The following is a 16904-nucleotide window of genomic DNA, read 5'->3' as shown; positions in this document are numbered from 1 at the left end:
AGCAGCACACACCTGCAGTCACACGAAAGTCATATTCAGGAGTATATATACACAGTGAGGCAAAAAAGTATTTAGTCAGCCACCAATTGTGCAAGTTGTCCCACTTAAGAAGATGAGAGAGGCCTGTAATTTTCATCATATGTACACTTCAACTATGACAGACAAAATTAGAAAAAAAATCCAGAAAATCACATTGTAGGATTTTTTATGAATTTATTTGCAAATTATGGTGGAAAATAAGTATTTGGTCAATAACAAAAGTTTATCTCAATACTTTGTCATTGCCAACAAAGGGTATATAACAGAGGTCAAACGTTTTCTGTAAGTCTTCACAAGGTTTTCACACAATGTTGCTGGTATTTTGGCCCATTCCTCCATGCAGATCTCCTCTAGAGCAATGATGTTTTGGGGCTGTTGCTGGGCAACACGGACTTTCAACTCCCTCCAAAGATTTTCTATGGGGTTGAGATCTGGAGACTGGCTAGGCCATTCCAGGACCTTGAAATGCTTCTTACGAAGCCACTCCTTCGTTGCCCGGGCGGTGTGTTTGGGATCATTGTCATGCTGAAAGACCCAGCCACGTTTCATCTTCAATGCCCTTGCTGATGGAAGGAGGATTTTACTCAAAATCTCACGATACATGGCCCCATTCATTCCTTCCTTTAAACGGATCAGTCGTCCTGGTCCCTTTGCAGAAAAACAGCCCCAAAGCATGATGTTTCCACCCCCATGCTTCACAGTAGGTATGGTGTTCTTTGGATGCAACTCAGCATTCTTTGTCCTCCAAACACGACGAGTTGAGTTTTTACCAAAAAGTTATATTTTGGTTTCATCTGACCATATGACAATCTCCCATTCTTCTTCTGGATCATCCAAATGCTCTCTAGCAAACTTCAGACGGGCCTGGTCATGTACTGGCTTAAGCAGGGAGACACGTCTGGCACTGCAGGATTTGAGTCCCTGGCGGTATAGTGTTACTGATGGTAGGCTTTGTTACTTTGGTCCCAGCTCTCTGCAGGTCATTCACTAGGTCCCCCCGTGTGGTTCTGGGATTTTTGCTCACCGTTCTTGTGATCATTTTGACCCCATGGGGTGAGATCTTGCGTGGAGCCCCAGATCGAGGGAGATTATCAGTGTTCTTGTATGTCTTCCATTTCCTAATAATTGCTCCCACAGTTGATTTCTTCAAACCAAGCTGCTTACCTATTGCAGATTCAGTCTTCCCAGTCTGGTGCAGGTCTACAATTTTGTTTCTGGTGTCCTTTGACAGCTCTTTGGTCTTGGCCATAGTGGAGTTTGGAGTGTGACTGTTTGAGGTTGTGGACAGGTGTCTTTTATACTGATAACAAGTTCAAACAGGTGCCATTAATACAGGTAACTTAGTGGAGGACAGAGGAGCCTCTTAAAGAAGAAGTTACAGGTCTGTGAGAGCCAGAAATCTTGCTTGTTTGTAGGTGATCAAATACTTATTTTCCACCATAATTTGCAAATAAATTAATAAAAAATCCTACAATGTGATTTTCAGGATTTTTTTTCTCATTTTGTCTGTCATAGTTAAAGTGTACCTATGATGAAAATTACAGGCCTCTCATCTTTTTAAGTGGGAGAACTTGCACAATTGGTGGCTGACTAAATACTTTTTTGCCCCACTGTGTGTGTGTGTGTGTATATATATATATATATATATATATATACACACATACACACACACAGCTCAACAAAAATAAAGGGAACACTTAAACAACACAATTTAACTCCAAGTCAATCACACTTCTGTGAAATCAAACTGTCCACTTAGGAAGCAACACTGATTGACAATAAATTTCACATCTGTTGTGCAAATGGAATAGACAACAGGTGGAAATTATAGGCAATTAGCAAGACACCCCCAATAAAGGAGTGGTTCTGCAGGTGATAACCACAGACCACTTCTCAGTTCCTATGCTTCCTGGCTGATGTTTTGGTCACTTTTGAATGCTGGCGGTGCTTTCACTCTAGTGGTAGCATGAGCTGGAGTCTACAACCCACACAAGTGGCTCAGGTAGTGCAGCTCATCCAGGATGGCACATCAATGCAAGCTGTGGCAAGAAGGTTTGCTGTGTCTGTCAGCGTAGTGTCCAGAGCATGGCGGCACTACCAGGAGACAGGCCAGTACATCAGGAGACGTGGAGGAGGCCGTAGGAGGGCAACAACCCAGCAGCAGGACCGCTACCTTCGCCTTTGTGCAAGGAGGAGCACTGCCAGAGCCCTGCAAAATGACCTCCAGCAGGCCACAAATGTGCATGTGTCTGTCAGAAACAGACTCCATGAGGGTGGTATGAGGGTCCGACGTCCACAGGTGGGGGTTGTGCTTACAGCCCAACAGCGTGCAGGACGTTTGGCATTTGCCAGAGAACACCAAGATTGGCAAATTCGCCACTGGCGCCCTGTGCTCTTCACAGATGAAAGCAGATTCACACTGAGCACGTGACAGTCTGGAGACGCCGCGGAGAACGTTCTGCTGCCTGCAACATCCTCCAGCATGACCGGTTTGGCGGTGGGTCAGTCATGGTGTGGGGTGGCATTTCTTTGGGGGGCCGCACAGCCCTCCATGTGCTCGCCAGAGGTAGCCTGACTGCCATTAGGTACCGAGATGAGATCCTCAGACCCCTTGTGAGACCATATGCTGGTGCGGTTGGCCCTGGGTTCCTCCTGAAGCAAGACAATGCTAGACCTCATGTGGCTGGAGTGCATCAGCAGTTCCTGCAAGAGGAAGGCATTGATGCTATGGACTGGCCCGCCCGTCCCCCAGACCTGAATCAAATTGAGCACATCTGGGACATCATGTCTCGCTCCATCCACAGACTGTCCAGGAGTTGGCGGATGCTTTAGTCCAGGTCTGGGAGGAGATCCCTCAGAAGACCATCCGCCACCTCATCAGGAGCATGCCCAGGCGTTGTAGGGAGGTCATACAGGCACGTGGAGGCCACACACACTACTGAGCCTCATTTTGACTTGTTTTAAGGACATTACATCAAAGTTGGATCAGCCTGTAGTGTGGTTTTCCACTTTAATTTTGTGTGACTTCAAATCCAGACCTCCATGGGTTGATACATTTGATTTACATTGATAATTTGTGTGATTGTCAGCACATTCAACTATGTAAAGAAAAGTATTTAATAAGAATATTATTTTCATTCAGATCTAGGATGTTATTTTATTATTTTTATATATTTGAGCAGTATATATATACACACACACACACACACACACACACTGCTCAAAAATAAAGTTTGATTTCACAGAAGTGTGATTGACTTGGAGTTACATTGTGTTGTTTAAGTGTTCCCTTTATTTGTGTGTGTGTATATATATCCCATAATCTTAATTTTATGAACCTTTCTAATAGGAAATCCACTGGGCCAACCAAGTCTTGACACCTGATTTGCAAACAATGAGGTCATTTAATACATCTCATACAAAATGGTGACAAGATGAATAGATCAAATCCAGAAAATGTCATAACATGGGCAGCTTTTGATGTTGAAAAGACATCACACATCACATTCATAACTTGATAAAATAGCTCACTGTGCCCCAAAAGGGGCTACATAGAACCATCCCATTCTTACATGCCAGATCCAGACAATAGTCCCCACCCCAATAGCTCACATTCAGGCTGACAAAATATATTTGTTTAGACACCGCAAGCCACAAAGGCCCCCAAACCAACATCCAGTGCCTCTGACCAAAATGTTCCGTGATTAAATCCTTTCGGGCAGGGAGAAACAGAGCCAGGCAGGGCTGTGTCAAACCTACAGATAACTGCCAAAATAAAGGGAACACTAACCTAAAGCGTCTTAATAGGTCGCCGGACCACAACGAGCCAGAACAGCTTCAACGCGCATTGGCATAGATTCTACATGGGTCTGGAAGTCTATTGGAGGGATGTGACACCATTATTACACGATAAATGCAATCATTGTGTTTTGTTGGACATGGTGGTGAAAAACACCATCTCGGGCACCGCTCCAGAATCTCCCATAAGTGTTCAGCTGGGTTGAGATCTGGTGACTGAGACGGCTATGGCATATGGTTTACATTGTTTTCATGCTCATCAAACCCTTTAGTGCCCACTCATACCTTGTGGATGGGTGCATTGTCATCCTATGGGGGCATAGCCATGGTAGCCCAAATAATCGGCAACTGGGCTTGCCCAGCATTTTTATACATGACCATAAGCATACGAATTCTTAGGAGCCACACCTGTGTGGAACCACCTGCTTTCAATATACAGTGCCTTGCGAAAGTATTCGGCCCCCTTGAACTTTGCGACCTTTTGCCACATTTCAGGCTTCAAACATAAATATATATAAAACTGTATTTTTTTGTGAAGAATCAACAACAAGTGGGACACAATCATGAAGTGGAACGACATTTATTGGATATTTCAAACTTTTTTAACAAATCAAAAACTGAAAAATTGGGCATGCAAAATTATTCAGCCCCTTTACTTTCAGTGCAGCAAACTCTCTCCAGAAGTTCAGTGAGGATCTCTGAATGATCCAATGTTGACCTAAATGACTAATGATGATAAATACAATCCACCTGTGTGTAATCAAGTCTCCGTCCGTATAAATGCACCTGCACTGTGATAGTCTCAGAGGTCCGTTAAAAGCGCAGATAGCATCATGAAGAACAAGGAACACACCAGGCAGGTCCGAGATACTGTTGTGAAGAAGTTTAAAGCCGGATATGGATACAAAAAGATTTCCCAAGCTTTAAACATCCCAAGGAGCACTGTGCAAGCGATAATATTGAAATGGAAGGAGTATCAGACCACTGCAAATCTACCAAGACCTGGCCGTCCCTCTAAACTTTCAGCTCATACAAGGAGAAGACTGATCAGAGATGCAGCCAAGAGGCCCATGATCACTCTGGATGAACTGCAGAGATCTACAGCTGAGGTGGGAGACTCTGTCCATAGGACAACAATCAGTCGTATATTGCACAAATCTGGCCTTTATGGAAGAGTGGCAAGAAGAAAGCCATTTCTTAAAGATATCCATAAAAATTGTTGTTTAAAGTTTGCCACAAGCCACCTGGGAGACACACCAAACATGTGGAAGAAGGTGCTCTGGTCAGATGAAACCAAAATTGAACTTTTTGGCAACAATGCAAAACGTTATGTTTGGCGTAAAAGCAACACAGCTCATCACCCTGAACACACCATCCCCACTGTCAAACATGGTGGTGGCAGCATCATGGTTTGGGCCTGCTTTTCTTCAGCAGGGACAGGGAAGATGGTTAAAATTGATGGGAAGATGGATGGAGCCAAATACAGGACCATTCTGGAAGAAAACCTGATGGAGTCTGCAAAAGACCTGAGACTGGGACGGAGATTTGTCTTCCAACAAGACAATGATCCAAAACATAAAGCAAAATCTACAATGGAATGGTTCAAAAATAAACATATCCAGGTGTTAGAATGGCCAAGTCAAAGTCCAGACCTGAATCCAATCGAGAATCTGTGGGAAGAACTGAAAACTGCTGTTCACAAATGCTCTCCATCCAACCTCACTGAGCTCGAGCTGTTTTGCAAGGAGGAATGGGAAAAAATGTCAGTCTCTCGATGTGCAAAACTGATAGAGACATACCCCAAGCGACTTACAGCTGCAATCACAGCAAAAGGTGGCGCTACAAAGTATTAACTTAAGGGGGCTGAATAATTTTGCACGCCCAATTTTTCAGTTTTTGATTTGTTAAAAAAGTTTGAAATATCCAATAAATGTCGTTCCACTTCATGATTGTGTCCCACTTGTTGTTGATTCTTCACAAAAAAAATACAGTTTTATATCTTTATGTTTGAAGCCTGAAATGTGGCAAAAGGTCGCAAAGTTCAAGGGGGCCGAATACTTTCGCAAGGCACTGTACTTTGTATCCCTCATTTGCTATATTTTGGCAGTTACCTACAGTGGGGAGAACAAGTATTTGATAACCTGCAAAATCGACAGTGTTTTCCTACTTACAAAGCATGTAGAGGTCTGTAATTTTTATCATAAGGTACACTGTGAGATGGAAAATTGTGAGACTGAAAATTAAACAAAATCCAGAAAATCACATTGTATGATTTTTAATTAATTAATTTGCATGACATAAGTATTTGATCACCTACCAACCAGTAAGAATTCCAGCTCTCACAGACCTGTTAGTTTTTCTTTAAGAAGCCCTCCCATTCTCCAGTCATTATCTGCACCTGTTTGAACTCGTTACCTGTGTAAAAGACACCTGTCCACACACTAAATCAGACTCCAACCTCTCCACAATGGTCAAGACCAGATAGCTGTGTAAGGACATCAGGGATAAAATTGTAGACCTGCACAAGGCTGGGATGGGCTACAGGACAATAGGCAAGCAGCTTGGTGAGAAGGCAACAACTGTTGGCGCAATTATTAGAAAATGGAAGAAGTTCAAGATGACGATCAATCACCCTCGGTCTGGGGCTCCATGCAAGATCTCACCTCGTGGGGCATCGATGATCATGAGGAAGGTGAGGATCAGCCCAGAACCACACGGCAGGACCTGGTCAACTGACCTGAAGAGAACTGGGACCACAGTCTCAAAGAAAACCATTAGTAACGCACTACCCGTCGTGGATTAAAATCCTGCAGGGCACGCAAGGTCCCCCTGCTCAAGCCAGCGCATGTTCAGGCCCGTCTGAAGTTTGCCAATGACCATCTGGATGATCCAGAGGAGGAATGGGAGAAGGTCATGTGGTCTGATGAGACAAAAATAGCGCTTTTTGGTCTGAACTCCACTCACCGTGTTTGGAGGAAGAAGGATGAGTACAACCCCAAGAACACCATCCCAACCACATGGAGGTGGAAACATTCTTTGGGGATGCTTTTCTGCAAAGGGTACAGGACGACTGCACCGTATTGAGGGGAGGATGGATGGGGCCACGTATCGCAAGATCTTGGCCAACAACCTCCTTCCCTCAGTAAAAGCTTTGAAGATGGGTCGTGGCTGGGTCTTCCAGCATGACAACGACCCGAAACACACAGCCAGGGAAACTAAGGAGTGGCTCTGTAAGAAGCATCTCAAGGTCCTGGAGTGGCCTAGCCAGTCTCCAGACCCAATAGAAAATCTTGAGGGAGCTGAAAGCCCGTATTGCCCAGCGACAGCCCCAAAACCTGAAGGATCTGGAGAAGGTCGGTATGGAGGAGTGGGCCAATATCCCTGCTGCAGTATGTGCAAACCTGGTCAAGAACTACAGGAAACGTATGATCTCTGTAATTGCAAACAAAGGTTTCTGTACCAAATATGAAGTTCTGCTTTTCTGATGTATCAAATACTTATGTCATGCAATAAAATGCAAATTAGTTACTTAATTATACAAAGTGGTTTTCTGGGTTTTTGTTTGATTCCATCTCTCACAGTTGAAGTGTACCTATGATCAAAATTAGACCTCTACATGCTTTAAGTAGGAAAACCTGCAAAATCAGCAGTGTATCAAATACTTTTTCTCCCCACTGTATGTATAATGGTAGGGGAAAGACTAGAGACAGTCAGAGCCATTAGTCATTCTCATCCAGTACCATCGTACTCAAATAATAACTATACAGATTTCTATTGATGTGGATCAGGATGGGCAACTCCAGTCCTCAGGGGCCTGATTGTTGTCACATTTCCCCCAACCCCAGCTGAAACGCCTGACTGGAACCAACACGACCCAAACAACTTCTACCCCCAAGCCACGACTGCTAAATAGTTAAGCAATAGCTACCCAGACTAATTATCTGCATTGACACTTTTTGCACTAAGTCGGACTCATCACATACGTTGCTGTTTATCTATCCTGTTGTCTAGTCACTTTATCCCTCCCTATATGTACATATCTACCTCAATTATCTCGTACCCCTGCAGACTCAGTACTACTGTGTGTATATAGCCAAGTTATCATTAATCATTGTATTTATTCCATGTTATTCTATTATTTGTCTTTTAAAAAAATCTGCATTGTTGGGAAGCCCAGTAAGTAAGCATTTCACTGTTAGTCTACACCTGTTGTTAACAAAGCATGTGATGCCAATAATCAAGCTCTACAGTTTAGAATGCAACTCGTTTAAAATCAGCTGTTTGCTATGGATGGGGAAAAAGTGTGACACCAATCCACCCCCCCCCCCCCCCCCATCCCTGGTGGGCAATCTTCTTGCCTATAGAGTGCACATACCAGGGGTGCATTCAGGACACGTCAACGTTTGCAACATTGCGCAACGGTTTGTATTGAATGACACGTTTCCCCAAAAACACTACACACAGTGCTTCAACAGCTTTGGTGGTGGCCTGATCAACATGGCTGTGACCATCTAAAAATCACAGAACTCGTACTGCACACCGTATGGTAACTGCCCCCTGGGCCATCATAATCACACTCTTCAACTGGTCATTCAGTATTGAACATGACCCAGTAACATGCCTGGAAGACAAGACATACAAAACTGCCTGGCAACAAGCACACTGGCTCTCATTGTCTGAATTGCACAGTGCCAAACTGACCAGTCAATCAGTAAACATTGGACACATGTCTCTGTGGAACAGGGGGGGGGGGGGTATGAATGGTCACAGCACTGAGGGCATGGTTCATTATGCTTAATAGAGTGGTGTGTGTACAAGGCAATATAAAAGCAGACGTACAAACCTAAATCTCAGCTCTGGGAACTCTGTATGAGTCATAAAGGGCAAGAGTCCTCTAAATGAAAAAACATACAAGAAAACAGTACGGGCTCAGAGTACAGCACCTGTGACAGTGAATAAATTACCAGGGGGGAGCTGGGACAAAATAAAGCAGGTGCTGAAATAAAGATCGGATGAGACGGGAGGCAGGGAATGGGTATGGGATAGTAAAGCAGCTCCAATTTAATCATTATTTCCTTGCCCTCTACATAAATTTGATTTTAAAAAGGAAAACAAAATAATCAGAATCAAAATCTCAAAACACAACAGCAGCTGGTACCAGTAAAAATGTTAAAAAATAAAGGGAAATTGAGTTGGAAGAAGAAAGTGGGGAGTGATGACAAAAATAGATTTGTATAACCTATCAGTGTGGCCTAGAGAAGGCCAAGCAGGCAGGAGAAGTGTGGCCTTGCTGTCAGTCACTTTGAATCAGTCATTAATGTAGAGTGGAGAGGAACAAACCAAGGCTAGCTCCATCCAGCCAGGTGATGAGTCACTGCTTCAAGTCAGGGAAACGTTGATATACGGCATCACATCCATGTCTTTTATTTGAAGGTCTGGGTCTCCCTCCTGACTACTTGCTTTCCTTCCACCAGTATCTCGGTCAAATCAGGGAAAGCCTTTCAATTGATTCATTTCTTGTCAGTCTCAACTACCTAGTAGTCATCCAAATCAAATAACTCATCGTCTTCTCCTTGGTACTCTATGGCCTGGAAATCCACCCTGTACCGCAAGATCCCTGTGGAGGTGAAGTAAAGGAAGAATCAGTCTTAGGTAACTCTGTAGAGGTGCATTACAGTGAAAATATTTGTTTATATATTCACATGACCCCAGAATAATAGTAAAAGCCTTTAGTTATGAATGTATAATCAAACTCTTACCACCAATTCCACCAAAGCCCTTGACAAACTGGGATCCTTCTTGGCTCTTGTCAGTGACAATCTCCAGACAGGCTCCAAACTTCTTATAGCTGTTGGCGAACCATTCAAGTAACGGCATGCTCTCGATCAGCTCATGCTCCTGCCCAGTCTGTAGAAATACACCCACACCCAAAAAAGTAGATCAGGGAAAACTGTGAGATCATTTTATGAGAATTCTCCTTATAAAAGTGGTGGATGCAAAACACTGGAAGTAGACATAGGTGAAATTTAATAGACAAAATTACATCACATTTTAAAAAGAGCCTCTAGAACCACAAAATAACTTCCTTCATACACTTGTGTAGGTTATGGAAAGAACTTCTCACTGACCTCTTTGTCTGTGAAGTGAGACTTGTCTTTCTCCTGCTCTGGTGTCAAATACAACGTTTTCTCATCTGGATCAGTGGAAAAGGTTGAACAGAACAGACATAGGGCAAGAAATAGAGAGACATGTTAAGACCAGAATCCCTCAACTGAATGCATTTTGTAGAGGGCGCACATCATTTACATACCTGTACCCTTCTCCACCATAGCAAGTCCCTCTGCTCCGTGGCATCTCAGGATGTATCTCATGGTATCCAGGTTCTCGTAGACAATCAGAATCTCAACAGCACCCATTTCCAGGGCTTTCAGTGTGTCTTCCACCCCAAAGCAGTATTTCCCTGTATCCTGGCTGATCTCATCAAAGTATCGTCCTGGGAGAAGAGGTCCTCTATATTATCAATATGACAACAGGATGGATCATGTCCATGCCAGAGACACTCATGATAGATATTGGAGTAGACATTCACACAAATGAACAAATCAGCTGTATCCAAGTACCTATAAGTTTCTTCTCCTGAATGAATTTAACATTGGAAAGCACTTCTGCAGACAGCTCAATGGCCTGGTTGAACCCATTCTCCCCACCATATGATATGTCAACCAGCTTCAGGATCTTTGCTTGTAGCCTCTGCATGGACATGAGTCAGCAATTCATCAGTCAACAAACAGATCACATATCAGACGTATAACGCTACAATGGCAATGCTGACAATGGCACCAGAAAACCCTGGAATGTTGGGTCTGGAGATACTGACCGGGTCAAACATATCGGACTGGCTGAGCTCAGTCTTGAAGTCAGCTGAACCAGCCAAGACCATGCCTGCTACGTTGACCTTGTCGTTGGAAACAAAAAGCGTGACTGCCGTCTCCGCCACCTTTCGGACATAGTTGTGTCTCTTCTCCATCCTCAAACGAGCAAAACGCAAGGCAGACTGCCCTCCTCTGCCTGAAAGAGGACCATTTGTTATACGTGGTTGTGTGTGGACAGGCTGGCTGTAATTCTGTTCATGAGTGCATGTTGCATGTGAATGTAGGGTTTTTAACCGTGCTTCTTGGGTAGGTCCACAGTGAACTTGTGCAGCACTTCCCTGGTGTTTCCCTGCAGGGTTCCGAAGAGGGCGCCACTTCCATCAATCACAATAAAACCAAACTTGCTGTCATCTGACAGCAAGGCTGTAAGAGCCTAAGAGACAGAAAATACATTAGGTAAGATGTAATTTCTCATCTAAATAGAAGGTGGTCAATATTGACTGTCAGCTATGCATACATTCAGGCTACACACACACACACACACACACAAGACCAACTTGTTTCACCAAAACAGGCAACACAGATTATTTTTTTGTATATCAGAAAATACCATTTTGTGCAATCTAAAACTCCTTATTTCCCAGTTAGTCACAATAAGCCCATAGGAAAGATAGTAAGGTGGGAATATAATGAACCCAGAGTGTTGAACAACCTTACCTCTGTGTGGAACTTGTTGTCACAGAGATACAGAGAAGTGTTGATGGGTTTAAAAGGCTCAAAGTCAATATTGACTTTTTTCTCTTTGCCCTCGTCCGTCACAATGGTGCCACAGTATACAACCAAGCCGTTGGGAGGCACTGCAGGGTAAAAAAAAAACAAGTTAGCTCTCAGAGATCAATTGATTGAAATAATAGCCCGTAACCAAGCCAGGACCACCCCAAATTACTTCATACAGAGAGAGAGGGTTTCACTACTGACTTCACACATACACACCTTTATTGTAGAGTTTGAGTCTCTGCTGTACAGAGGTGATGGCTCCGAGCACAGAGAGCCTGTTGACTCTGCTTTTAATATTGGATGCAGTGCCAAACTCATCAGCCAACATCTTGGCCACTCTGGAGATCTGATCCTTTGGAGGGATAATCAAGGAGATCATACTCGTACCATTCCTGAGAGGAGATCAACTGCATTAAACTCACGTTAAAACACATCCTTTGAGTAGAAAGTCAGTTGCACAGTAAGTCAGCAAGCTATTTATTGAAACAACTTTGTAAAAACAAGAACCACAAACTATGGATAGCTAAACCTGTCCTACAGATGTGTCCCGTTTACCTAAGCAAGCTAGGCCTTTTCATACACGTATAGTATTAAACCTGACTGCTCTAAGGCAAACTCTTATGACAGGTTGTCAGATGACAACATTACTACAGTAGTGGTCTTCATATTTCCACATTTTTGTTTTGACTATCATGTTGACAGGTGTGGGCCACAAGTTCTGCTGCCCCTAGTCAAGGGTTGTGAAGGTCACAGTAGTTTGTTCACAGAGTGAACTCAAAACAACTTGACCCACTGCACTATATAGACAACCACTTGGGAGAGTGTTCATTGCACAGGACAGGTGTGGAATGTAGATAAGCTAAGGTCAATGAAAAGCATAGGAATTGCTTGACCTTTTGATCTAAAATCAACTACATCAGCTATTCCGGCTGACAGGTCTATTGCCAGCCAGTCAAGGCGTGATGTGGCACTGACAGTTTTAACTTAGTGAAAACTGCCATGAAATTACAATTTAAAGCAGAAAACTTGTCCAGTGTCAAACAATTTGAATGTAACGATGACCTAGATATGGTTGGGCATCAGCGGTGTTTGCTATACTAAAACAATGTGTAGGTTTAGATACTAGTAGGCTAACTAGCTGTGAATTTCAGATACTAGTATTGTCAGCTAGCTAGCTGTGAATGTAAAGAAGCCCTTGAAGTTACAAAACGAATAACTGCCTAGCTAACGTTAGCTGTGGTAACAATACATGACTACTCAAACTTTCGAAACCTAGATCAATGCCACTGACATGTGACTTAGTTGGCTAGCTGAAAAGCTAGCTAGCTATGTGTTCAAATAAATATTCAAACTAACACCACTTGCTAGTTAGTAAGCTAGCTAAAACTTATACTAAAATAATTGTTAGCTAGCTCATATATGGGCCTGGTACCATTAACTTCCAGTTAGTGGCTCAATATGATGAAGAAAGTCACTGACAAAACCAGGCATTTGCCATGTCTTCCACTAGTCATGTCCACACGTACCCCCGAGCAGCTTCCAGACTTTTGATCAACTTCTTTATCTTCCATATCTCCACGTTCCTGTCTGCTGCGTTGGGGTCGTCCGCCATTTTTCCCGCGGTGTCTATTTAGGACCTAGTGTGAGGGTATGTAGTAACGTTAGCAGCAGCATCAAACTATGGACGGCGTTAACAACACAGACGGTTTGTTGTACGCCTCAAGATAAATATAGCAACATTAAATGGATATATAATACTATTTCCCCAACACACCAGCAAGGACGATAATATTTGCCCAGCTGATCTTGTCAGCAACCGGGTCCTAGTAGCTACCGGTCTCGGCTGGGAAATGCCCTGGCTTTTAAATCCTGCCCAGGCCCCAGAGTCCACCCCACTAGCTCAAGTATTGCGGAATGTCAACGTTATTAGAAACATAATTATGCATATGGATTAAACGCCAATTCCTAACAATGATCGCTCAAAAACATGCAATGTTACTTGCCCCAAGTGCCGTTCTGTCTGCACGTTATCTCTCACCTATTTAATTTGTCGTCAGCCCTGATGTTGTTGAGCTCGAGCTCTACTCAAGCCGGTTTGCTGCTTCCCGATGGGGCCTCGTTATGTTGGTGTCGTCACTATTTACCACAGCCACAAATTCATAATTATGGTAAACCCTAGGTCGAAAATATATTGTCATCTTCCATTTAGGCTTAACCACCGCCCATTTCGACAATGTATTGTTTTACAATCTGATTTTAAACCTAACCTTAACCCTGACCACAGTGCTAACCTTATGCCAAATTCTGAATTAAGACCAAAAAAGCGATGTTTTGTTTTCACGAATTTTTACGACATAGCTTTGGTAACTAGAGACAAGATTGATTTGTAGGCGGTTGAAATAATTCCGGTTGAGGATCATTTCCTGGAAACGACATAGTTACGGTTCACTCGGACATGTTTCATTGGGCTAAAGAGTGGGTGGGTGGACCTGAGAAAATGCACCTGAAAAGGTACCTGTAATCAGAGAGGAAGTCAATTCAGTGTGTTCCAATATTTTTGCTGTAGGCAAGGGTTTCCCAATCTCGGTTCACGTTTTGGTTTTTGTCCTAGTACTACACAGCTGATTCAAATAACAAGATTTTAATCAATTTTGAAATGTTGTGGCAAAACCAAGGACCGAGTTTGGGAAATGCTTCTGTAGGCTAATAAACCAAGCTCCCATCCAAGCTTTTTATGCGAGTAAAGTACATGTCCGATAAAACATGTCACGACAGGCCTGAAAGAAACAGTTTTCGGTAATCTTTTAAAATATCGACAAAACAAAATACACTAGACAATGTGGGATATATATTTTTATGTGGGTAAAATGTATAATTGGGTAAAAAGATAAAGTGGTAAAATAACCGCACCATATTCCTACTGTGAAGACAGTGGTAGACTTCCTGATAATGATAGGAAGTCTTGCGTAGGGTGCGTGGTCTAATGACAGCTCGCTGTAACATGCACTGTAAAAATGTAAAGTAAATGTACACACACACGTTATTCAATCATTGTACCCACACTGCTCGTGTGTTGGCGGGCGCTAAAATAGAAGTTGATTCTATTTATGACGCAGAACTCACAAGTCTTGCATCTCCCATTCAATAATTTATTTTTAGAAGCATATACCCACGTGCCATCTTCTCATTGGTTTTTAGAAACATACTTTTTCCTTGCTATTGTATGTGAACCCTTTGGAATTACCTGGATTTCTGCATATATTAGTCATACAATTTGATCTGATCTTCATCTAAGTCACAACAATAGACGAACAGTCTGCTTAAACTAATAAAACACAAACAACTATACTTGCTCATGTATTTATTGAACAAGCCGTGTAAACATTCACCGTGTAGGGTGGGAAAAGTATGTGAACCCTTGGATTTAACTTCTTACGGATAGGCCCCCTTTTTTTATCCACTTTCTGCCTGAATGACATGCCCAAAGTAAACTGCCTGTAGCTCAGGTCCTGAAGCCAGCATATGCATACAATTGGTACCATTGGAAAAACAACGCTTTGAATTTTGTAGAAATGTCAAAATTATCACGTTCGGACCTTTATTTCCTTTGTTTAGTCTTTATTTAGTATGGTCAGGGCGTGAGTTGTGGTGGCAGTCTATGTTTGTTTTTCTATGTTGTTTTTTGTGTTCAGCCTAGTATGGTTCTCAATCAGAGGCAGGTGTCATTAGTTGTCTCTGATTGAGAATAATACTTAGGTAGCCTGGGTTTCACTGTTGGTTTGTGGGTGTTTGTTTCCGTGTGAGTGTTTGTCGCCACACGGTACTGTTTCATCACATCGTTTATTGTTTTGTATTTCAGTGTTCAGTTCGTTTTTAATAAATCGTCATGAACACTTACCACGCTACATCTTGGTCCGATCCTTACTCCTCTTCAGACGAAGAGGAAATCTGCCATTATAAAAATAGTGTAGGAGAATATAACACAAAATATATTGTAGGAGAAAATCCAAAGAAAAACTAACTGGGATTTTTTTGGGGCGAGACTATCCTCTTAGAATTTTATTTTTTTCATTTCTTTAATTTCTTTATTTTTTTTATTGGAGAAAAATCAGTATACATATAAGTATACAAACAGACAATGATAACATATGCTAGGGGGTACAACAAATGACAGATTATACAAAGACCTTAAAGATGCACACATATTGATTGTTATAACATCTTTCTTATTAGAAGAATGTATAATGGTCTTAATGTACTGCTCGAATTCCTTATAGAAAACACAGAAGCGTGTTTTTTTATTAGTAAATTTACATTTATGAATATTACATTTTGCCATTAGCACAATTATATTTATAAGGTCCTCTTAGAAATGCAAGAGAAATGTCATATTGTATATTGTCATATTGATGCAATTCATATGGTTTCAAAGTTTCAGGCTTGTAAACAAATAAAGTAGTTTCCGAAATAAATATTATAGTTTGGTTACATTTTAGGGTGTCTGTGGAGTAAATACAAACATATTTTGACTTTTGGATGTAGATATTTGTAGATTTTTGGATTCCTTTCTTTGCAAGTTGAACGAGTGGATTACTCAAATCGATGGCGCCAACTAAACAGACTTTTTGGGATATAATAAAATATTTTATCCAACAAAATGACACGTTATAACTGGGACCCTTTGGATGACACATCAGAGGAAGATTTTCAAAAAGTGAATATTACATTTATATATGTGAATGTATGAAATCTGTGCCGGTGGAATTTTTTTAATGTTGATGTGGGGTTCCGTCCTCAAACAGTTGCGTGGCATGCTTTCGCTGTAATAGCTACTGTAAATTGGACAGTGCAGTTAGATAAACAAGAATTTAAGCTTTCAGCCGATATGACACTTATATGTATCTCAATGTTAAATCCATAATATTTATCATTTATTTGACTTACACGCTGTCCAGTTTCACTGCAAGTGGGACACCTATCCCTAATAAGTTTTTAATAACTGGTTGACCCTCCTTTGGCAGCAACTCAACAAAATGTTTCCTGTAGTTGCGGATCAGACCTGCACAACGGTCAGGAATTTTGGATCATTAAGCTTTACAAAACTGTTTCAGTTCAGCAGTATTCTTAAGATGTCTGGTGTGAACCGCTCTGCAGGTCATGCCACAACATTTTAAGTCGGTTGAGGTCAGGACTGGGCCACTCCAGAAGGCATATTTTCTTCTGTTGTTGATTTACTTCTGTGTTTGGGGTCATTGTCCTGTTGCATCACCCAACTTCTGTTGAGCTTCAATTGATGGCCATATAGCCTTACATTATCCTGCAAAATGTCTTGATAAAACGTCGGAATACATTTTTCCGTCGATGATAGCAAGCTGTCCAGGCCCTGAGGCAGCAAAGCAGCCCCAAACCACGGTGCTC

The 16904-nt window shown here is 42.2% G+C and overlaps 1 protein-coding gene across 2 annotated transcripts; it reads right to left on the bottom strand.

Moving 5' to 3' along the window:
* Positions 1 to 8869: 8869 nt before the first annotated feature.
* On the bottom strand, positions 8870 to 13904 carry LOC139418471 (eukaryotic peptide chain release factor subunit 1). 2 transcript variants are annotated; one of them, XM_071167942.1, is made up of 11 exons: positions 13525 to 13904; positions 13013 to 13123; positions 11703 to 11878; positions 11427 to 11566; positions 11004 to 11142; positions 10715 to 10905; positions 10458 to 10587; positions 10148 to 10330; positions 9966 to 10030; positions 9597 to 9744; positions 8870 to 9454 (listed from the first exon to the last, which is right to left on the bottom strand). In XM_071167942.1, the coding sequence occupies exons 2-11, from the start codon at positions 13096 to 13098 to the stop codon at positions 9372 to 9374; spliced, it is 1341 nt and encodes a 446-aa protein (XP_071024043.1). In that variant the 5' UTR covers positions 13099 to 13123; positions 13525 to 13904; the 3' UTR covers positions 8870 to 9371. The 2 variants fall into 2 exon arrangements, with proteins under 2 accessions (XP_071024043.1, XP_071024044.1); XM_071167943.1 differs by having other exon boundaries at positions 13490 to 13604.
* Positions 13905 to 16904: the final 3000 nt, after the last annotated feature.

This window comes from Oncorhynchus clarkii, chromosome 10 (assembly GCF_045791955.1).
Source record: "Oncorhynchus clarkii lewisi isolate Uvic-CL-2024 chromosome 10, UVic_Ocla_1.0, whole genome shotgun sequence".
In the NCBI taxonomy this organism is placed as follows: Eukaryota; Metazoa; Chordata; class Actinopteri; order Salmoniformes; family Salmonidae; genus Oncorhynchus; species Oncorhynchus clarkii.
The sequence above is the reverse complement of the archived record's forward strand: the minus strand, read 5'-3'. Positions and strand labels throughout refer to the sequence as shown.